The sequence below is a fragment of the Oncorhynchus clarkii genome, chromosome 3 (genome assembly GCF_045791955.1).
Source record: "Oncorhynchus clarkii lewisi isolate Uvic-CL-2024 chromosome 3, UVic_Ocla_1.0, whole genome shotgun sequence".
Taxonomy (NCBI): Eukaryota; Metazoa; Chordata; class Actinopteri; order Salmoniformes; family Salmonidae; genus Oncorhynchus; species Oncorhynchus clarkii.
In genome coordinates this window covers 68825127-68848179 of record NC_092149.1, presented here as the reverse complement: position 1 = coordinate 68848179, position 23053 = coordinate 68825127, and the positions used below count along the sequence as shown (strand labels likewise).

The 23053-nt window shown below is 46.1% G+C and overlaps 1 protein-coding gene across 4 annotated transcripts; it reads left to right on the top strand.

Annotated features, from left to right (window-relative positions):
- The first annotated feature begins 324 nt into the window (after window positions 1-324).
- LOC139402447 (E3 SUMO-protein ligase RanBP2-like) lies at window positions 325-21896 on the top strand. Of its 4 annotated transcripts, none has more exons than XM_071146413.1 (30): window positions 325-488; window positions 1063-1130; window positions 1216-1327; window positions 1605-1757; window positions 2107-2337; window positions 2421-2563; window positions 2739-2934; window positions 3023-3323; window positions 3403-3584; window positions 4951-5138; window positions 5400-5523; window positions 5854-6015; window positions 6223-6360; window positions 6568-6699; window positions 6816-7025; window positions 7721-7792; window positions 7919-8060; window positions 8188-8288; window positions 8410-13459; window positions 14036-14113; window positions 15698-15859; window positions 15964-16044; window positions 16155-16324; window positions 18004-18592; window positions 18757-18867; window positions 19015-19160; window positions 19578-19851; window positions 19954-20126; window positions 20232-20405; window positions 20818-21896. In XM_071146413.1, the coding sequence occupies exons 1-30, from the start codon at window positions 417-419 to the stop codon at window positions 21121-21123; spliced, it is 10041 nt and encodes a 3346-aa protein (XP_071002514.1). In that variant the 5' UTR covers window positions 325-416; the 3' UTR covers window positions 21124-21896. The 4 variants fall into 4 exon arrangements, with proteins under 4 accessions (XP_071002514.1, XP_071002507.1, XP_071002529.1 ...); XM_071146406.1 differs by having other exon boundaries at window positions 16152-16324; XM_071146428.1 differs by lacking the exon at window positions 14036-14113.
- The last annotated feature ends 1157 nt before the right edge of the window (window positions 21897-23053 follow it).

Below are 23053 nucleotides of genomic sequence, written 5' to 3'. Positions count from 1 at the left end.
GAGATCCTACAGTAATTATATTTATTTAACCTTCAAGTCCGTTAAAGAACACATTCTTATTTACAATATCGGCCATATGGGATTCCCAATCACGGCTGGTTGTGATGCAGCCTACTAACGCGATTGTTTTTGTGCAATAACAAAAACAGATTGCATCTTTTCTCTAATGAAGCATAGGCTATTGTATTTGTATTCAATATACTGAATTAGCCTTCGGCTAGTACACGTTCAGTGTGTACTTTTTCAAATGTGATTGGCTAAGTCTTGACCAATCACAGCTCGTGGTTGGAATCCACGTGAGTACCGCTGCCATTTGACGTTCTCATGGCTAGAGTGGAGAATAGGATTCCTGCCGATTTTTGTAATTCTGTGCAATTCTAGTTTTGAAATAACAAGAAAATACGCTTTACACAGCCATGCGGCGAAGTAAGCCCGAAGTGGAACGCTATATTTATTCAGTACAGAGTTCCTCTCCTTCACTCAAAGAGGTGAGTCCAACCGGCTTCACTTCATCCTGCGTGTATTAGCTAGCTAAGCTAACGGCCATGATGGCCTGGTATGATTGCTAGCAGTACTGCAAGCATTGAAAGTAACTAGCTAGCCAAAGACTAAATCTGAAACAACAAGTAGCTAACGGATCCTTAATTTTGGATAACTAACGTTCGCTAACTACGCTGGCAAATGTGACACTTCTCAAGTTCATCCATCGCAGTGAAGAATTCCGTGTGTGGAAAACGCGCGGGCAACAGGGCTGGCTATATTTTGAAACATCTCATACATTAGTTGTGTCACTCTTCCTATGAAGATAGCCATGATCGCCTTTAAAAATAAAATCCTAGTTAGTTAGCAATTTTATATTTGAATGGATCTGACTAACAGGAAGCTGGTACGATTTTCGTATGCATTAGGCAACTAAGTTAGTTGGCTACCTAAGTTTTTAATGAACTTTAAAATACAATAGGTAACCATGTCTGTCTTCAGTAGTTGGCTAACTAGCTGTTATAACTATATATGAGTTTAACCTTATTTTAAACTAGGCCTTCATATGTTCTCTTTCCACAGAAACCAATTAAAGGATTTTTATTTGCTAAATTATACTTCGAGGCTAAGGAGTATGAACTTGCTAAAAGGTATGCCCTGAACACATTGACATATTGAAGTGGGATTCTACATATTTTGTGTGTTTATTCAGAATGTCTGGTCCCCCTTTTTTAGACATGTTTCGGAATATCTGACTGTGGCTGAGAGAGATCCCAAAGCACACAAGTTCCTGGGCCAGCTTTATGAGAGGGAAGGAGATATCAACAAGGCCGTAGGATGTTACAAGGCAAGCTGATATTCCTGCCAGTTGCTCACTTACTTATTAATGTTCTAGTATCTTATTAGTCTGTCCATTAGGCTTTGTCAGTCATCCAGTTTTATATAATTTATTTGAAGAAACAGCTAAAGAAATGGGGTGATTGGAAATTATTACATTGATAGAAGTCATACTCTATCTGTAATATTAAAGCTGATCCCTAAAAAACAAAAACCGGCTATGCCGATTGCAAACCTAACTATCTGACAGTGTAAAGATGCTTTCAAGTCTTTAATTGTGTGTCCAGCGGTCTGTGGACCTGAACCCAGCCCAGAGGGACCTGGTTTTGAAGGTGGCTGAGCTGCTGGTCAGTAAGACAGAGAGAGACAGCAGAGCAGAGTTCTGGGTGGAGAAAGCTGCCAAGTTGCTGCCTGCAAATCCTGCTGTCTTCAACCTCAAGGTAAGAACTCTAACACTGTATTGATTTCCTGTATTAAAAGCATTTTGGGCTTTTTGTAAATGGTGTGGCTAACCTGAAATAGTGTGTCAAGGTTAAAGACCGCCTGCATTGTGACTGGAGGATTGTTTAGAAACTTGTGGCACAGGGTTGACCCAAGATCACTACCTGCCTGTTGAGTTGGCAGCTGTTTGATGCATATTCCCTCCTTGCCCTCTCTCTCCCCTCAGGAACAGTTGTTGAGCAGCAGACTGGTCCTGGGGACTAGAAACTTCTGTTCAAAAAATAATCAGCTGTTTAAAAGAATCTGCTCTTTAACAATCCTTGCTAACTCTCCTTCTACCCCCTATAGGAGCGGCTACTGAATCGACAGGGCCAGCAGGGACGGAACCAGTTGTTTGACCTGCTGCAGGCAGAGCTGGCTATGAGACCTGGCGATGCCCATATAAACATAAAGCTGGTTCAGCTGTTCTCCTCTGATGGCAGGCTGGAGGAGGCTGTCAAACACTGTCTGGCTACAGAGAAGAGAGGCCTGCTTAGATCCAGCTTGGACTGGTACTCTACTGTAGTACACACTCTACAGGTCAGCAGGATGCGCACAAAATACAATATACACTTATGGAATTACATGTACAATGGTAAAGTGCTTAATTTGGTGTTTCTCAGGATTTCCTAGCCCAGCCCAGTGTTTCATCCAATGAGAAGATGAGTAGACATCTGCAGAGAGAGCTACTTTTGGCCCACTGCAGCCTGCTGAGACTGACCCTGTCGGGAAAAGGACTGCAGCCTAGCATCAAGGCCCTTGGGAGGTGTGTTTGTCAGAACCAGGCTAGGCAGGGAAACATGACTACTGGTACTGGCTATAGTTAATCCATGCTTAGTCTACCAACAGAGTTTCTGCATTAGAGCGTCACTCTGTAGAGTCCTACTAGATTAGTAGCAGTGTGTTCGAACCTTATTTAACACCTGTCTCGCTCTGTGTAGTTTTGACTGTGCGATGCAGGGCCTGAAGAAGACAGCGGGCAGTGTAACAGATGATCTGTCTGAGGTCTATGTGGAAATGAGGGGACATCTGTACCTGCATGCTGGCACTCTGCTGCTGAAGATGGCTCAGGAAAGAGAACAGCAGTGGAGGGCTGTCATTGACCTGGCTGCTCTCTGCTATCTACTGGCTTACCAGGTAATGCACACAAACTAGAAGCTTTGTATTTAGCAAATGACAGTGTCTTTCATGTTGTATCCAACTTCTTTTCATTCTTCCTATTTAGGTCCCGGGGCCGAAGAGCAAGGTGATTAAAGGGGACCAGTCTTCTCTTCAGCATCTGGAGCTGCTGGCCAGTGACAGACAGAGCCAGGCTGGACACATGCTGCTTAACCTCAATCCTGACACTCATACCTTTGTCAGAGAGGTGGTGGAGGCGTTTGGTAACCGTAGTGGTCAGGGCTCTCTGTTTGAGCTTTTGTTTGGGCTTCAGGCTCCGGCCGGTACTTCCTTCATCGGCAACGACGACATCCGCTCCATCAACACACAGGCTCCAACGATATCTGACCTCATCAAACGGGACAACGGTATGTGTGTGGGTCTACACAACCGGAGACAAGCTGATCTCACAAGTTCCCTGTGTAACCCTGCTCCTCCTGTCTTCAGGCTCCATCCAGCTCAAAGGAGGTGACCTCCAGCAGCTGTGTTGGCTGGGTCTCCAGTGGTCTCTCATGGCCCAGAGGCCTGCTCTGAGGGACTGGCTCAAACAGCTGTTCCCCAGGCTCATCCTGGAGACCTCCAAACTGGACACCAACACACCTGAGTCTATCTGCCTGCTAGACCTGGAGGTGGGTGTGGCTGGGGTGGCTCTACAATATCTGTCTCTACAAGGCTCAACAGCCTTGTAACAATCTTCTAATACTGTCCTTCGAATGATATCGTTTATTGTTTTCTTTTGCTTAATTTTTAATTTATACAAAGACCTTGAATGCTCTGAGACAGTGGTCACCAACCTTTTCTGAGTCAGGATCACTTTCTGAGTCAATGCATGCCGAGATCTACCACTGATTTTTTTTTTTTATTAACATAAAAAATGTAAGCCTATGCAAAATTAACCAATTAAAACAGTACTTTAGCAATGAGGCTTGTGGAGTATTGGGTCTACAGCTTACATTTTCACTGCATATTGGCTTTGCTTGAATTTACCTGCCAATGCATTGTTGTTCGGACATTTAAAAAAATAATATTTCAAAATTTGAGGTAGGCTATATGATCACACCAGTAATAGATCAGTTGTTGTATTACTTGTGAGGCACAGCTGAGTGAGCATACATTTAAATCATTAGCTTTTTTATTTTACTGGGCTGATGGTGCCTGCATCTGCTGGTCAGTCTTAGCGGAGGGAGAGCGCAGCAGACTGGGGGTCCAACTGTCAACATCCCTCCGCTGACACTGACCAAAAAGGGACACCGTCTTCCAGCTGATGGCGGAACTCGAGTCGCACCACATTATTTCGGCCTCATGCACAAATTCATGTTGTGAACAGAGAAAGTGAAATATTCCTCAACGTAAAAAAAGACTCAAGCCACTAACAATAACGCAAGCATATCGATACACTTTCCTACTCATTCATTACTGCTGCGCTGCTTGTTGTATCCCTGAGTGGTAAAAAGAACGCACGTTTTATTGGTTATAAAAGTGTTGAATACAAAGTGTTGACAGTGCTGAGTAAGAACTTAAACAACAACTCATAAAACCAGCAGCTCTGCTGTATTCGTTGACAGTCTCTCTCTATTCATGGTTTTAAACATTTTGAAATCTCAGTATCAATTTTGCCGAGGATTTATATTATGCCTGCTACGTTACTGCAGACTCGGTCATCTGAGCAATCTGATTGGCCAGCGGTAGCGTAGTGCACTTGATTTCCTCTCCAGGCCCACCGGGAAGGCAGTTTGTACCTTCAGACACATGAAATGGCAACCGTTTGCCTACCCAGTGCGCAGGGCAGCTGAATTGGCTGCACCTACCACCAACAGCCCGAGACTAATAAAAAAGAAATAGGAACACAAGGATTAGTTGTTGGGTTTTTTACAGAAATGTTTGGCGATGGACTAGAAATGCCTTGGAGATCGACAAGTCGAACGCGATCGACCGGTTGGTGACCACTGCTCTAAGAACTAATGCAATACACTGGGGTGATTCTCTCCTCTCTAGGTGTTCCTGTGTGGGGTGGTGTGGTGCAGTCACACACAGCTCCAGGAGAGGGCCAGGATCACTTCTACTGGTCAACAGCAACTCCATGAGCCCCGCTGCCTGCCCCTGCCCCTCCTCCGCCTCCTCTCCACAGACAGACAGAGGGAATGGTGGGACGCCGTCTACAGCCTCATACACAAACAAGCTGCGTGAGTCACTACGGGTTCATCGCTATACTTATATGATAGATGGCTGAAATCAAGCGTTTTACTACCCAAGCTAGCTCTGTAAAAGTTACCCAGACACCATTCCCTCCTCTCTCACTTGAACTGATCACAGATATTATATAAGTTGTGTTAAAATGTAAAGGCCCATGATGGAGAAATCAAGCTGACTGGTGACTCTGTGGTTAACATGACTATGATTCTGCTTCTGTCTTTAAAAAAATATACATATATTTTTTAAAATAGGCCTGGCATGTCAGCCAAACTGAGGATGACCGTTCAACATGGACTAAGCACCCTTCGAGCTGGAGAGAAACATGGCCTTCAACCAGCCCTGCCCATACACTGGGCCCAGCACCTCAGCTCAACGGTATACACCTCGGCCAGACGGCAGACCTGCCTTTTTCTGTCACACACTACATAAGTCTACATGATATGCTAGGCGTCTGTCTGAAATGATTTCCCCCGCCATTAACTCAATAGTATTTATAACTTCCAATTAGTGTATGGTCATTATTTATAACTCTTGGTCTAGTCAGAATAGTACACATCAGCAATTTCCCTTTGGTACAGTAAATTATGTCTGCTTTAAACTACCTCTGAGAATGCGACTCAGAACGATGAGTGCTTCGTTATAATGGATGATTTGAAGCAATGCCATTTCTGCATTTAGATTTAACACCTGCTGTGTTGTTCCCAGGGGGTTGGTGTGAACTCCTACTATGACCAGAAGGAGTACATAGGGCGTAGTGTCCACTACTGGAAGGTGGTGCTCCCCCTGCTGGACAAGATCAAGCAAAGACGCAGCATCCCTGAACCCCTGGACCCTCTCTTCATACACTTTCCCTCGAGAGACATACAGGTGAGCGACCAACACAGCTGCTTCTCTGACCGACTGGATTAGAACCTAGCTTTCCACAATACTTGTTAGTCTGCTGAGTTAAAGCATTGACACATGTAGACTTTTCATATCACTGATGCCAATTGTGAAAGTTGACAAGTCCAGGCTTAATCATGCATTGCTCTATTTTCATTGGTTAGTGAGGTTGCGTTTGTGTGTTAATCTCAGATCCCATCAGTGAAGGGCTTTGAGGAGGAGGCCATGATAGCATTTGCAACCCTCTTGGATGTCGAGGGGAGGACAGAGGAGGCTATTACTACTCTGGAGACCATCAACAACATCTCATCTAACTGGCACCTAGCTAGGGTATGTAGTGAGGGGTTCACTGCTCTACCTTGCTCTGGTAGTCAATCCCCTGCACTTCTCCCACTCTGTGCTTTAGTGCCATGCCTTCTAGTGCAGCTGCCAGTAAAAAACAAAAACAAAGTGTGTGCAGGCAGCATTTATTTTTTAATGTCTTACCATAAATGCATTTGTTATGAATTGTGCCTTTTGATATATCTGTGTGTGTAGATCTTCCAGCGTCTGTCTGAGGAGGCTGGTAGTGGGGTGGAGGAGACTCGGGACAGGTGTGTCATGTTCCTCAGGAAGTTCAGAACTTACCTGTCCAAGATCTACAATGCCAATGCTGACGACATGGACAAGGTTACACACTTCAATATACGGCATCCATACACATGACTATTTGCCAAAAATATGTAATCGAAGATTTAAGAGTTGGAAGCATGACATTCAATCATATTCACTGTGTGTTGTCCCAGCTGCCCGTCTCAATGGAAGCGGTGATGGATCTCCTGAACGATGTGAACCAGCAGCTAGGGGAGATTGGAGAAGCGATGGATGAAGAGGGCAGACCGGTCCACTTCAGCCCTCAGTTTACTGAGCCTGCTGCCTCAGTCGCTCACATCAAATTCGCCCCTTTAACCCCTTCCCCCAGCAAGAGCTTTGTCCCTTCCTCCAAAAGACACATGGTATGATAAATGTTGACTTGTAAACATACACTGAGTGTACAAAACATTAGGAATACCTTCGTAGCATTGAGTTGCACCCCATTTTGTCTTTAGAACATCCACAATTTGTCAGGACATGGACTCTACAAGGTGTCACGCGTACCACAAGGATGCTGGCCCATGTTAACTCCAATGCTTTCCACAGACACAAGTTGGCCAGATGTCCTTGGGTGGTGAACCATTTTTGATACATACAGGGAAAGTGTTGAATGTGGAAAAACCCAGCGGCGATGAAGTCCTTGACACACTCAAACCGGTGCACCTGGCTCTTACTACCATACCCCGTTCAAAGGCACTTAAAAATGTTATTGCCCATTCACACACCATCTCTCTCAATTGTCTCAAGGCTTAAAAATCCTTATTTAACCTGTCTCCTCCCCTTCATCTACACTGATTGAAGTGAATTTAACAGGTGACATCAATAAGGGATCATAGCTTTCACCAGGTCCGTGTGTCATGGAAAGGGCGGGTGTTCCTAATGTTTTGTACACTGAGACACTGATGCCCTTCCTATGGTTTTTAAACATGGACATTCATGTACTTCAGTTTTAGATTTACCGTACAGGTTTTTTTCTCATCTAAATAATAGAAATACCTTGACATGAAAAATATAATGGAAATGTTATTTTTCTCCTCCGCTTCCTGATTTCCCCAAGACACCACCTCATTGGGCAGAGCACCAGAAGTCCCTCCTGCAGATGCTCTGCCAGCAGGTGGAGGCCCTTAAGGTCAGCCCCTGGCTTCATTGTCTTTGAGGATATGGGAGATGTTGCCCATGTCAAGTGTGCCTATTAATTCAATTCTAGATGTCCATGCATGGTTTCTGTGTTAAGTATTGTGTGGTTGGGTTGCAGAATGAGGTCCATGACCTGAGACATAACTCGTCAGACAGCATGGCGTCACCCCACCAAAGGATGTATGGAGATGGGTATGGGGCTGAGAGCATGCAGGAGGGCTACCCCCCAACACAGACCTTCCATGTAGCACCCCTCACCGGTAGGAACGCAGTACACAACTGAGTTGTGTAGTTTCGGGCTGTATTATTAGGAATACTGAAATAGCAATGTTGCTAGGATATTAAATTATGACTGTTGATTTGAACCTTTTCTCTTTTTGTTTACAGTTGCCACCACACAGGCCCCATCTATGTATTTCAATCAATCCCCTGCTTATAACTCCGGACAGTATCTCCTTCGTCCTGCAGCCAATGTTACCCCAACAAAGGTCGGTGTTTATACCTTGATTTTTCTTTGAGCATTCAGAATGGTTTAGATACTTGGAAGTGGGGGAGTATTTTCCGTGACAAATTTGAATTAGGTTTGAATTAATTTTCCTTTTGTCTCAGGCTCCTGTGTATGGAGTCAACCGCCTGCCACCCCAGCAGCACATGTATACCTACCAGCAGCCCACTAACACTCCTCCCCTGCAGTCAACACCAGCCTGCATCTACCCTCCTCAAGACCAGGTCTTCGGCACCCCCCTCCACTTCGAGTCACCAGCAACCAGTCTACTCTCCCCATATAGCGAGGAATACTACGGCCACTCTCAGCCCACCACCAACCCTCCCCTCCCAGAGCCTGGCTACTTCACCAAGCCCTCAGTCGTACCTGTCCAACCACCAAAGAGCATTGAGGGGAAGCCTGTGGACTTTGGGAAGATCGCCTTTGGCCAGCAGGTCCCTGCTGAGCCTCTTAAGGTGCCTGGCTTTGGTGCTGGAGTAGTAGCCCAGTCCACTCCATCATCTGCTGCCTTTAAATTCAACTCCAACTTCAAATCCAACGATGGGGACTTTACCTTCAAAGCCAAAAACAGTGAGAACCTGTTGGGGCTTCTGACATCAGACATTCCCACCAAATCGGAGGGCCCCTCAGAGGTTGAGCCTCTTAGCCAGGGAGGGATATTTAGCTTTGGCACTAAAAGCGTGGCAGGCTTCTCCTTCACTGATGCATCCCAGAGTCGGGACAAACCAAACCTGTTTGAAAAAATTGAACAGCCATTTAGTTTCACTGATCAGACCAAGCCGGTATTTGGGCTGGAAAACACAGCGGTGGAGAAAGGACCGGAGAGCGATAACGACAGCACACATGTGGAGGAGGATGAGGATGGGCCTCACTTTGAGCCCATTGTGCCCCTCCCTGACAAAGTAGATGTGAAGACTGGAGAGGAGGAAGAAGAGGAGATGTTCTGTAACAGGTCCAAGCTATTCAGATTTGACGCAGAGACAAAGGAGTGGAAAGAGAGGGGGATCGGCATAGTCAAAATCCTAAAGCACAATACATCAGGGAAAGTGCGTCTGCTGATGAGGAGGGAGCAGGTTCTGAAGATCTGTGCTAACCACTACATCACGCCAGATATGCTCCTGAAACCAATTGCTGGCTCTGACAAGTCCTGGGTTTGGAATGCCATTGATTATGCAGATGAGGAACCAAGGCCTGAGCAACTGGCCATCCGGTATAAAACGGCAGACGAGGCATTGCTCTTCAAAACAAAGTTTGAAGAGGCTCAGAAGATAGTTCCCAAATCTCCAGAAAAGCAGAAAGATCAGCCAGATAGGAAAGCAACTTCTCCTAATTCATCTGCTCCTCAGGTGACAAACTTTGCTGCCCAGTTTGCAAAGAAGGACGGGGAGTGGCACTGCAATGTGTGTTATGTAAGAAATGCTGCTACAATTATGCACTGTGTTGCCTGTCAGACTGCCAACCCTAATTCCCTGTCAGAGACAGACAGCAAACTGGCTACTGAAACCAAAGGCTTTACTAGTGGGGCAGCTTCAGTGAGAGGATTTACTTTTGGATTTGGAGCTGACTTGTCAAAAGACACCAGCAGCGCAGGATCTATTGGAAAGGGATTTGGGGCTTTTGGAGCTCAGATACCCTCCTCCTTTACATTTGGAACCAGTGGCACCACTTCTATACCTGTTGTTGGTTTTGGAGCCCAGTTTGGTAAGAATAAAGAAACCACAGCAGAAGTAGCAGCAGAATCAAAGCCCTCAACCATGCCATTTGGCTCTGGATTTGGTGCCCAGTTTGGCAAAAAGCCAGGGCAGTGGGACTGTGACGTGTGTGCTGTGAGAAACCAGGCCTCCTCAAACAGTTGTGTTTCTTGTCAAACTCCAAACCATGCAGCCAAAACTGTTGTAGATAGTGCAGCAGCATCAAAGCCCTTAACCAATCCATTAGGTTCTGGATTTGGTGCCCAGTTTAGCAAAAAGCCAGGGCAGTGGGACTGTGACGTGTGTGCTGTAAGAAACCAGGCCTCCTCAAACAGTTGTGTTTCTTGTCAAACTCCAAACCATGCAGCCAAAACTGTTGTAGATAGTGCAGCAGCATCAAAGCCCTTAACCAATCCATTAGGTTCTGGATTTGGTGCCCAGTTTAGCAAAAAGCCAGGGCAGTGGGACTGTGACGTGTGTGCTGTAAGAAACCAGGCCTCCTCAAACAGTTGTGTTTCTTGTCAAACTCCAAACCATGCAGCCAAAACTGTTGTAGATAGTGCAGCAGCATCAAAGCCCTTAACCAATCCATTAGGTTCTGGATTTGGTGCCCAGTTTAGCAAAAAGCCAGGGCAGTGGGACTGTGACGTGTGTGCTGTAAGAAACCAGGCCTCCTCAAACAGTTGTGTTTCTTGTCAAACTCCAAACCATGCAGCCAAAACTGTTGTAGATAGTGCAGCAGCATCAAAGCCCTTAACCAATCCATTAGGTTCTGGATTTGGTGCCCAGTTTAGCAAAAAGCCAGGGCAGTGGGACTGTGACGTGTGTGCTGTAAGAAACCAGGCCTCCTCAAACAGTTGTGTTTCTTGTCAAACTCCAAATCCCTCAGCAAAATCAGTTGAGGTAGCACCACCACCAAAGCCAACAGTGTCGGGATTTGGTGATCTTTTTGCTAAGAGGGACAGACAATGGGACTGTGACACCTGTCTAGTGAGGAATGATGCATCAGTTTCTAAGTGTGTTTCCTGCCAGACACCCAATGCTAGCAACACCTCCTCTCTTGGGGCCATGTTTGCCAAACAGGGGGGACAGTGGGACTGTGACACATGTCTAGTCAGAAACGACAGCTCTGCTAGTCAATGTGTCTCCTGTCAGACACCCAACACTAAGAGCACAGCCACCCCCTCCAGCTCATCCTTCAGCTTTAGCTTTGGGAGTCAAAGTACATCTACTCAGCCTGTAGGCAATGTGTTTAAAGCAAACTTCAACAAAGACAGCTCTTTTCAGTTTGGCACAAGCAAAGTTGATACATGTGCCCCTGCATCCTTCAAGTTTGAGACCCCTCAGGCTGAAAGCAGTGGCTCCAGTGCTGCAGGTTTCTCTTTCAATATGCCCGTCCCAGCAGGTGGCTTTAAGTTTGGCACACAAGATTCGGCAAAGGAAACCCCACCAGATGAAACTCAGACTCCTGCTTCAGGGTCTGCGTCCATGTTCCTGAAGAATATCGCAGAGCAGCACAGAGAAAAAGAGAAGGAATCTGGCGTCGGTATACCTGCATCAGTGCCTTCAGTGGACAACACCGATGAGAATGGCAAACCCAATGACTTCAATTTTGCAGATTTGGCTAAGAACTCACAAGGAGACTTCAAGTTTGGACAGACCGATTCCAATTGCAAAGACTTCACCCACGGTGGCGAGCAGCTGTTCACATCCCTTCAGTCAAACCAGTGGGCAGACACTTCCGCTGACCAGGATGAAGAGGATGTATACAAAACAGAAGAGAATGACGATATCCAGTTTGAACCTGTGGTCCAGATGCCTGATAAAGTGGACCTGGTCACAGGAGAGGAGGATGAACAGGCACTTTACTCACAGAGAGTAAAGCTCTTCAGGTTTGACGGAGACATCAGCCAGTGGAAGGAGAGGGGTGTTGGAGTCCTCAAGTTCCTGAAGAATGCCACCAACGGCAGGCTGAGGGTGCTGATGAGGAGAGAGCAGGTCCTGAAGGTGTGTGCCAACCACTGGATCACCACCACCATGAACTTGAAGCCCTTGGCTGGTTCCGACAAAGCTTGGATGTGGCTTGCTAATGACTTCTCAGAAGGAGATGCCAAACTGGAGCAACTCGCTGCCAAGTTTAAAACCCCTGAGCTGGCTGAGGAGTTCAAGCTTAAGTTTGAGGAGTGTCAGAGGCTCCTGTTGGACATCCCACTGCAGACTCCTCACAAGCTTGTTGACACAGGCAGAACTGCACATCTCATCCAGAAGGCAGAGGAGATGAAATCCGGTCTGAAAGACCTTAAATCCTTCCTGACTGATGACAAAACAAAGATCAAGGAGGACGACAGCCAAGCTAACATCACAACAGCCAGTAACACCTCAGGTCTGATCATCAAGCCCCACGTGGAGAGCACTGGTCCTACCTTAGAATGGGACAACTATGACCTGAGAGAGGAGGCTCTGGACGACAGTGCTGACACATCTGTCTACACCTCACCCCTAGCAAGCAGCCCTATCAGGAAGAACCTCTTCTGCTTTGGAGAATCCACAGCTGGCTTTAACTTCAGCTTCCAGCCTGTCATCAGTCCTACCAAGTCACCGGCCAAGCTGAACCAGAGCGGGGTGTCTGTGGACGAGGAGCAAGACATGACCCAGGAGGAGGAGAGGGATGGCCTGTACTTTGAGCCTGTGGTTCCCCTGCCAGACCTGGTGGAGATCTCCACTGGAGAGGAGAATGAAAATGTGTGTTTCAGCCACAGAGCAAAGCTGTACCGCTATGACAAAGACCTGAACCAGTGGAAGGAGAGGGGCATCGGAGACCTTAAGATACTGCAGAACTACGACACCAAACGAGTCAGACTCCTCATGAGGCGGGACCAAGTCCTGAAGATCTGCGCCAACCACTGGGTCACGTCTTCTATGAAGTTGGAGCCCATGAAGGGTGCTGAGAAGGCCTGGGTCTGGAGTGCCATTGACTTTGCTGAGGTAGCTGAGGGAAACGTGGAGCAGTTAGCAGTGCGGTTTAAACTGCAGGATGTGGCCAACTCTTTCAGAGACATCTTTGACGAGGCTAAAACCGCCCAAGAGAATGAGATTCTGGTCACGCCCATAGCCTCATGTGAGACCCTTCCTCAGGAGGTAGCAACAGCTCCAGGGATGACAGTGTGTGGACAGGCTGCTGTGGCCATCCTGGAGGAGACCACCAGAGAACGGACAGAGCTGTCTTCTGAGACTTTCCACACCCCTGACAGCAAGGCCTCAACTTCTACACCACACAGCCCTCTCAACCCCTCTAAGATGGTGATGTCTCCTCCCAAGTTCCTCTTCGGAACCGACTCTCTCCAGAAGATCTTTGGCAGCAGCCTCCTGTTGTCCAAGGAGGATGGTTCTTCAGAAAGCTCCAAGGCTAAAGACAGCGGTTGGACCTCCCAGTCCTCACCTGCATTCAAAATCCCAGAAAAGGGTAAGCCTGTTATTGTTATCCTTTCTTAGTTGATTTTGTTGATCTGGTGAACTGCTTGTTTTTGAATGGTGATTTCCTCCCCCCCCCCCCTCCCACGATGGAGTTTTCACACAATTTGACCCCGTTGTGATTCCAGTCATGTCCCATTGGTTCATCTCATTGCTTCTTCCACCAGCCCACACTGTTGTTAGCACAAACTTAACCCAGTCACTCCCATTAGCCTAATTTACATCTACTTCCTCTCCCTTGTAATTTAATGATATAGTTTAAATATGATAGCAGATGTCATCAATTATATAATCGAGTACACTTGTACTGTACACTTGCCTAGTAATCAAATCCCCTAAGGATAATGCAGTCACTCCATTTTCAAAGAATTATAGTGGGCTACATCTTCATGAAGGCAGATGGAGACAGGACAGAATATAGAAAGATTTTAGAATCCATTACACTTAGATAATGAAATGATGTTCAACTTGAATCTTACTGAAGACTCATTTCAATACACTTTAATTTCTTAATCCAACCCCCCCCCCCAATTCCAGCTTGTCTCACCTGCCAACCATTATTTTGTAGGATTGGATTTTAGGCTTTTCAAAGATAACCCAATGGCTTTTTGGACCAGCACCTCATCCACCCAATTTGAGCCCCCAGGTACTCTGTCACTGCACTGTGTGTGTGCTGTGACACGTCACCTACACATTTGTCACCTGGCTGGGCCTGCTTTGTAGCCGGTCTTAACCCGCATGCAACGAGTGGAACATACAAACCTTTAGTACAACAACCTAACGAGCTGCATACCATCTGATACTCAAGAGTTACTGTTACTCTAAAGCAGGGGTATTCAACGCTTACCTTACAAGATCCAGAGAATGCTGTTTTTTTTTTTTCTTCTACCTGATAATTAATTGCATACACCTGGTGTCCCAGGTCTAAATCAGTCCCTGATTATAGAGGGGGACATTGAAAAAATGCACTGGAACTGGCTTTGAGGTCCAGAGTTGTATTCGAGGGCACTCCTTGACAAGTGTCACTAAAGCTACAAGAGGGTGGAACACATTTCAAACTTTGCTTGTTAGGCTTACTGCGAATAAAAGTTAGGCAAGCTGTTTAGCTAATAGAAAGGTGAAAGGACTAAGTTCCTGGTAGCGGCCAGTGGAGTGTTGGCGATGATAGAGTTCTTCTCCCTCTGTTGAAAGGAGACACGGGGAGATTCCAGCCATGCTTCCTGACAGGAATGTACTGTCACACACACTCTTAAACGTCACACACATTTTTAGTCCAGGATGGGTAGCAACAGTGTGAAAGGCAACACCTTGTCTGGTCCGGTTCGTTCCAGAGATTTCCAGTATGTCTCAGATTTCAAACCCAGGTACAATGTGTATGCAAAAAAAACATGTTCCTGTTTCACCTTTCCATAGAGGGGTATATACTAGTATGTAGCCCAAACTTTCCGGACGCTACGTGCCACTTTGAAAGTCACTGAGCTCATCAGTACGGACCATTCTACTGCCAATGTTTGTAAATGAAGATTGCATGGCTTGGTACTCTATTTTTATACACCTGTCAAATGGGTGTGGCTGAAATCGCAAAATCCACTAAGTTGAAGCGGTGTCCACATACTTTTGGTCACATACTTTTAGTGTCTCTGGCTTAAACTGATAGATTTTTATGGGGATGTTTGTATTAAGCTAATTGGCATATGAATTGGTTTTAGAAAACCAGTAGGAAATGGTAACTGGAATCCTATATGGTTGGCCTCGTGTACAGTATACTGTAGATCCATGGTTCTGATGTTTGATACCTTTTGAGATTCACTTCTGCAATAGTTAACGCATTCTCAGAGATATGAGACTGCTTGCTTGGTGTGGTGAAATGCATGATGTCAATATTTTTGAGATGCATGTGTTTCGGTTTGGAACTAACCCTAGACATGCAACTACCTCCTTAGTAAAATGGTTTTGTGACTTTTTTTAGCAGGTGAACCATTTTTAGGATATTAAATGTTAGCCTGTCTGCCCTACAGTACCAAACAACCTTGCAACATAGTTGAGTCAAGTCTTAAAATGTTCTGTAGATCCATTTATTGTACAGTAATTTGGGATTATGTAATGCAAATTCACCTTGTAGGTTAATAAAGTTGTATCATTCTGTTACTGCCTTCAACATCTCTGTTCTGTATACTCCTCTGTAGGAAGGGGTCTCCTGAGTTGTCTCACTCTTTGTGTTGTGTTATAGCACCCCCCCAGGCAAAGGCTGATGATGACAGTGAGGTGGAGGTGGTGTACGAGAGGCAGCCGACTGCGGAGCAGGCTGCTTTGGCCAGGGAACTCTTGCTGCCTCTCACCTTCTTCTGCTACCAGAATGAACCAGGAAACACTAGTGACGACCAGACGGACGGTGAGAAATGACACCAATGCTCTCTTGCAAAACTTTTCTACTTGTATGAGCAAAGGTTTACGCATTGTAGTTGACCGTGTTGCTAACGTTAGTTTGTGTTGCAGATGAGGACTTTGAGACTGCAGTTAAAGCGCTGAATGGAAAACTGTACCCGGATCCTCCTGAGAGAAAGGCTGCAAATTCTGGTAAGTTTCATAGCCAAACTGGCTATAGAGAGAGGTATGAATAGCCATTGATAGGTTGGTGATATTTCTTGCCAAATGTTGCCTCTCCAATAACCTTCTCCTCTCAGCAGCTCAGGCCGAGATAGGTGCTGAGGGTCTGTACCCGGAGGTTGAGGTGGTGTTGGAGAAGAGGTCTACTCCAGATGAGGAGCAGAAAGCCAAGCCGCTGCAGCTGCCTCCAACTTTTTCTGATGTAGTCAGCAAGGCAGAGAAAGACAAGCCAGAGGACTTCAAGACAGAGGTATGCAAAGCACAAGAGACTTCTATAATACACTGCTCCAAAAAATAAAGGGAACACTAAAATAACACATCCTAGATCTGAATGAATGAAATATTCTTATTAAATACTTTTTTCTTTACATAGTTGAATGTGCTGACAACAAAATCACACAAATTATCAATGGAAATCAAATGTATCAACCCATGGAGGTCTGGATTTGGAGTCACACTCAAAATTAAAGTAGAAAACCACACTACAGGCTGATCCAACTTTGATGTAATGTCCTTAAAACAAGGCTCAGTAGTGTGTGTGTGTGGCCTCCACGTGCCTGTATGACCTCCCTACAACGCCTGGGCATGCTCCTGATGAGGTGGCGGATGGTCTCCTGAGGGATCTCCTCCCAGACTTGCACTAAAGCATCCGCCAACTCCTGGACAGTCTGTGGTGCAACACAGATGGAGCGAGACGTGCTCAATTGGATTCAGGTCTGGGGAACGGGTGGGCCAGTCCATAGCATCAATGCCTTCCTCTTGCAGGAACTGCTGACACACTCCAGCCACATGCGGTCTAGCATTGTCTTGCATTAGGAGGAACCCAGGGCCAACCGCACCAGCATATGGTCTCACAAGGGGTCTGCGGATCTCATCTCGGTACCTAATGGCAGTCAGGCTACCTCTGGCGAGCACATGGAGGGCTGTGCGGCCACCCAAAGAAATGCCACCCCACACCATGACTGACCCACCGCCAAACCGGTCATAACTAGAGGATGTTGCAGGCAGCAGAACGTTCTCCACGGCGTCTCCAGACTGTCACGTCTGTCATGTGCTCAGTGTGAACCAGCTTTCATCTGTGAAGAGCACAGGACGCCAGTGGCGAATTTGCCAATATTGGTGTTCTCTGGCAAATGCCAAACATCCTGCACGGTGTTGGGCTGTAAGCACAACCCCCACCTGTGGACGTCGGGCCCTCATACCACCCTCATGGAGTCTGTTTCTGACTGTTTGAGCAGACACATGCACATTTGTGGCCTGCTGGAGGTCATTTTGCAGGGCTATGGCAGTGCTCCTCCTTGCACAAAGGCGGAGGTAGCGGTCCTGCTGCTGGGTTGTTGCCCTCCTACGGCCTCCTCCACGTCTCCTGATGTACTGGTCTGTCTCCTGGTAGCGCCTCCATGCTCTGGACACTACGCTGACAGACACAGTAAACCTTCTTGCCACATCTCACTGATGTGCCATCCTGGATGAGCTGCACTACCTGAGCCACTTGTGTGGGTTGTAGACTCCGTCTCATGCTACCACTAGAGTGAAAGCACCGCCAGCATTCAAACGTGACCAAAACATCAGCCAGGAAGCATAGGAACTGAGAAGTGGTCTGTGGTCACCACCTGCAGAACCACTCCTTTATTGGGGGTGTCTTGCTAATTGCCTATAATTTCCACCTGTTGTCTATTTCATTTGCACAACAGCATGTGAAATTTATTGTCAATCAGTGTTGCTTCCTAAGTGGACAATTTGATTTCACAGAAGTGTGATTGACTTGGAGTTACATTGTGTTGTTTAAGTGTTCCCTTTATTTTTTTGAGCAGTGTATATTAATTTGTTGGCACATGTAGATGAACATCTTATGTGGCATTAGGATATAAGAAATTAAAACTACTATAGTTCTCTCAAGCAAATATTGATGTTTTGGTTGTGTTTCAGGATGCAGAGAGAAGCGCACACCCTGTTTCATCGGAGGCTGTGTCCTCCAGCACCGGCGATACAGTGCCAGAACAACAGTTCCTAGACCAGTCCCCCAGCAGCCAGGTACAGGTTCCAGATCTGTCTGAGGCAGAGGTTCAGTCCTCTGCAGCAGAGGCGGAGTTCCCAGCTCAGTCAGTAACCATCCAGGAGGCAGAGGTCCAGCAGACTCCAGATCAGTCAGACTCCACTCCAATACAGTCTCAAACTGCGGTCTCCAGCAGCGGGGAGCAGGCTCAAACTTCAAACCCTTCAGCAAAACCTGTTGCTAGTGCCCCAGCTTTAGTGACTGCCTCATTTGGATTTGGTGCACAGTTTGTCAAAAAGCCAGGGCAGTGGGAGTGTGACGCATGTCTTGTTAGAAATGAGGAGTCTGCAAGCAGTTGTGTTTCTTGTCAAACTCCAAACCCTGCAGCCATCAGTGGTAAGCAGGCTCCAGATCAGTCAGACTCTACTCCTGCAGCTACCAGCAGCAGCCCTATAGACCTGTCTACCAAGAAGACCTCGGAGCCGGACTCCACATCGACATTTACGACAACCATTACTCAGGGTATGAGATATTTATCATTGCAGAGCCCTTTGCATTCTACACTGATCAGGAAGAGCATGTCCCTCTTGTGAATACATTCTATGTACTCACAGCAGCACAGTCTCACTTGTGACACCAGTACAGCAACCCGTCTTCTCATCCTTTATTCATTTTCTCGTTTAAAGATGCTCCAAACTCATTTGGCTCCTTGGGCTTCAGTGATCTGGGAGGGGAAGGGATCTCCTTCGCTGATCTGGCACAGAACACCGGGGGTGAATTCGCCTTCGGAAAACAAGGTTGGCACTTCTACATTTTCTGAATACAGTTGACTGAAGGAAATTCAATATGTGCTTAATTTTAAGGTTTTACAAGTTTCCATGACAACTGTGAGCTATGTTTTAAGTGAAAACAAACATTTCAGTTTTGAAATGCTTCCTTCTTAGATTCTAACTTCTCGTGGGCGAATGCCGGGGCTACGTTGTTTGGAGCTGCAGCCCCACCCAAAGCTGAAGGAGGGGAGGAGAGGAGTCATGAAGAGGACGCTAATAATGTGGAAATTCACTTTGATCCCATAGTCACCCTACCAGAGGTACTTATCAATGCACTGCTACTAATCTAATTCCACTTAACCTTACTGGGAATGTCATCATTATAAAGTAAAATATCCTTGGCTTGTGCGAGCCGGAACAGCTCATAGGTTACAGGAGCCTATCACCTGTTTTCTGAAGCGTGATGCAGCTTAATGAACAAGTACACCCCCTCAACAGGACGCTAGGCTATTGCAGGGCCTTGCCCCCAATCTATCTCCTGAATTCCAAGCTGAGACTCCACGTCGTCATTATAATTGACTGTAAATGTGTTTTAGGTGGAGGCTTGGTCTAGAGCTGTCATGACTCCACATTCTGTCTGTGACAGAGAATCTTGCCTGTTCTATTTGATACATTTCTATACAAGTTATGTAAACTTACACCCTCCTGATTAACCTGCACGTAACTGTGTTGTCTAGGTGGAGACTAAGTCAGGGGAGGAGGATGAGGAGATCCTGTTTAAGGAGCGTACCAAGCTGTACCGCTGGGAGAGAGACCTGGGCCAGTGGAAGGAGAGGGGTGTGGGAGACATCAAGATCCTCTTCCACCCTGATAAGAGGTTCTACCGGGTGCTGATGAGGAGGGAGCAGGTGCTGAAGGTGTGTGCCAATCACACAATCTGCCAGAGCATGGAGCTCAAACCCATGAACACCTCCAACCAAGCCCTCGTCTGGACCGCTACCGACTTTGCAGGTAGGTCTACACACAGCTCCGCCAAACACAGCGCTATGTAAATATATTGATTCTTATATAGTTGCTCAATTGATAAATGTATTGATCCTGTGTTCTCTCCAGAGGGTGAGGGTAAGGTGGAGCAGTTGGCAGCCAAGTTCAAGACAGCAGAGCTGGCTGAGTGTTTCAGGAAGACCTTCTGTGAGTGTCAGAGCCGTATGAGCCCATCAGAGGCCTCTGCCCTCTCCCCCCAGATGTCCAGGGTCCAGGAACATTCCAGAGACGCCAACCCCCAGGTCAGCGCCTAGCCTGCGACTTTTGTCCCCTCCACCTAAAATCATTTGTTGGGTGTTTTACTAATATTATGGCCTGTAAAATAATCTATATGAAACTGCCCCCAGGTGTACCTCTCCATCTCCGCTGACGACGAGCCGCTGGGAATGGTCACCATAGAACTGTTCTCTCACATTGTCCCCAAGACGGCTGAGAACTTCAGAGCGCTGTGTACAGGACAGAAAGGCTTCGGGCTGCGCAACTCTGTCTTCCACAGGATCATACCGGACTTCATGTGTCAGGTGAGGGGGGAGTGTGGGGTTGGAAGGTTTCCATTAAATAACAGAGCCACAAAGTCTAAATTGGCTATATTGTAAAAATTCATGGGAAAAAACGTGCTTTTTTTGTCTTAATATACGGTTGTTGTTGGGTTTAAAATCAGATTTTAAGAAGATAAGTTGTAGGAATATGTGTGGTTTATGACTTTGTCTGTTAACTAGTGATGACCAGGTTAAACTGAAACCAGACAATACTCAGAACCACCAATGTGCTTTCATAATCTTCAATACCATGTTTCCCAAATAGGTCAGTCAGTGCCTCTTGGAACACAAAAACAGTTTGTAAACCACAGCTATATCTAATTTAGCTTGTATCTGTATCTTGATAGGGACACATCAGATAAGTCTTTGCTAACATCTTTCTGTCTGTACTCAGGGTGGCGACCTCACCAACCAGGACGGGACAGGAGGGAAGTCCATCTACGGGAACAAGTTTGAGGACGAGAACTTTGATGTGCGCCACACGGGTCCGGGGCTGCTGTCCATGGCCAACCATGGCCGAGACACCAACAACTCCCAGTTCTTCATCACATTGAAGAAGGCTGAGCACCTGGACTTTAAACACGTGGCCTTTGGCTTCGTCAGAGAGGGCATGGATGTGGTCCGCAGAATGGGAGAGCTGGGCACCAAGACTGGCAAACCCAGCAAGAAGATTGTCATCACCGAATGTGGACAACTGTAGAGCTCGAGCTCTGGTCACTGACTGGACAACTCCACTGTAGGGCTGAACATGTAGTCACTGACTGGATGGCAATGGGCCTTCACTCTGGTCATGGACTGGGGAGTTATAACATTTCAAACTGAGCACAATTATAGTAGGCAGATATCAAATGATACCCTATTCCCCATATAGTGCACTCCACTTGGGGCTCAGCTTAAAAAGAGTGCACTGGTAGCCCAATATGGGGAGAAGAGGCTTTAATTTAAGACCGGCCCAGTGTCTCCTTCTGATGAGTGTTGCACTTTCTCCCTGCCGCATCCTGAGGGCTGCATGTCCCAGTGTGAATCCCCAGACTCTTTGTGTGTGTATAATGTACATGGACTACATTTAGTATTTTTTGTGCATGTGTTCCAATAAGAGTTGACAGCGCTGGTTCCTTCATAAGCTCCCTAACCCAATTTGTTTTGTGTAATTCTTAAGATTATCGCAACCTTTTTTAAAAACCAACCAATGTTCGTTTGGTACTGTGTTCCTCTTGCTGCCTGTGTATACTTTTTTTAGGTGTTTTTTTTGTTGTGTGTAGGCTATACATTGATTTCATAATGTGCAAATTGAGACTCTACACCTGTCTTAAACTAAAAGGTAGGAATATGAAGTCTGACAATTTGGGAGAGGTGACATACTAAATATATTTTATGGTCGGGTCACAATTGGGGTTAACAATTCTTATTGTCAATAAATAAATACAGGATGCTGGAGACGGTCTTTAAAAATAAAGTTGCTTTATAACTGAACCTTGTTCGATTTCAAATATACAGTACCAGTCGAGTTTGGACACACACTCATTCCAGGGTTTTAATTTATTGTTACTATTTTCTACATTGTAGAATAATAGTGAAGACAAACTATGAAATAATACATGGAATCATGTAGTAACCAAAAGTGTTAAACAAATCTACATTTTTGAGATTCTTTGACGTAGCCACCCGTTGCCTTGACAGCTTTGCCCACTCTTGGCATTCTCTCAAACAGCTTTGAGCTAGTTACCTGGAATGTATTTCAATTAACAGGTGTGGCTTGTTCATTTGTGGAATTTATTTACTTCGTAATGCGTTAGAGCCAATCAGTTTTGGTGTGACACAGTAGGGTTGTTATACAGAAGGTATTTTACCAAATAGGGCTAAGTCCTTATGACAAGAACAGCTCAATTAAGCAAAGAGAAACAGAGTGCTGCATCAGATGACCTTGGCCTCCACAATCACCCAACCTACTTTAAGACATGAAGATCTGGAGATTTTCTTAAAAGTGCAGTCGCAAAAAAAAAAGCATTATGATGAAACAGTCTCTCATGAGGACCGCCACAGTTACCTCTGCTGCAGAAGATAACTTCATTAGTTACCGGCCTCAGAAATTACAGCCCAAATAAATGCTTCACGGAGTTAAAGTAACAGACACATCTCAACTATTCAGAGGAGACTGTGTGAATTGCTGCAAAGAAACCACTACTGAAAGGACACCAATAAGAAGAGACTTGCTTGGGCCCAGAAACACACTGGAAATCTGTCCTTTGGTCTGATGAGTCCAAATTTTAGGTTCCCACTGCCATGTCTTTGTGAGACGCAGAGTAGGTGAACAGATGATCTCTGCATGTGTGGCTCCCACTGACGTATGGAGGAGGAGGTGTGATTTAACTAGGCAAGTCAGTTAAGAACAAGTTCTTATTTACAATGACAGCCTACCCCAGCCAAACCCTAAACCCGGATGACGCTGGGCCAATTGTGCACCGCCCTATGGGACTCCCAATCACAGCCGGTTGTGACATAGCCTGGAATCGATCCTGGGTCTGTAGTGACGCCTCTAGCACTGAGATGCAGTGCCTTAAACCGCTGCGCCACTCGAGTGATAGTGTCATCAGCAAAGCATCCCCGCACCGTCAGTGATTTAATTAGAA

Excerpts from the sequence above, each read along its gene's own strand:
- LOC139402447 (XM_071146406.1), top strand. The coding sequence starts at position 417 with ATGCGGCGAAGTAAGCCCGAAGTGGAACGCTATATTTATTCAGTACAG. Across the intron at positions 1,131-1,215 it reads GAGTATGAACTTGCTAAAAG|ACATGTTTCGGAATATCTGA; the intron begins GTATGCCCTGAA and ends CCCCTTTTTTAG. Across the intron at positions 1,758-2,106 it reads CTGCTGTCTTCAACCTCAAG|GAGCGGCTACTGAATCGACA; the intron begins GTAAGAACTCTA and ends TACCCCCTATAG.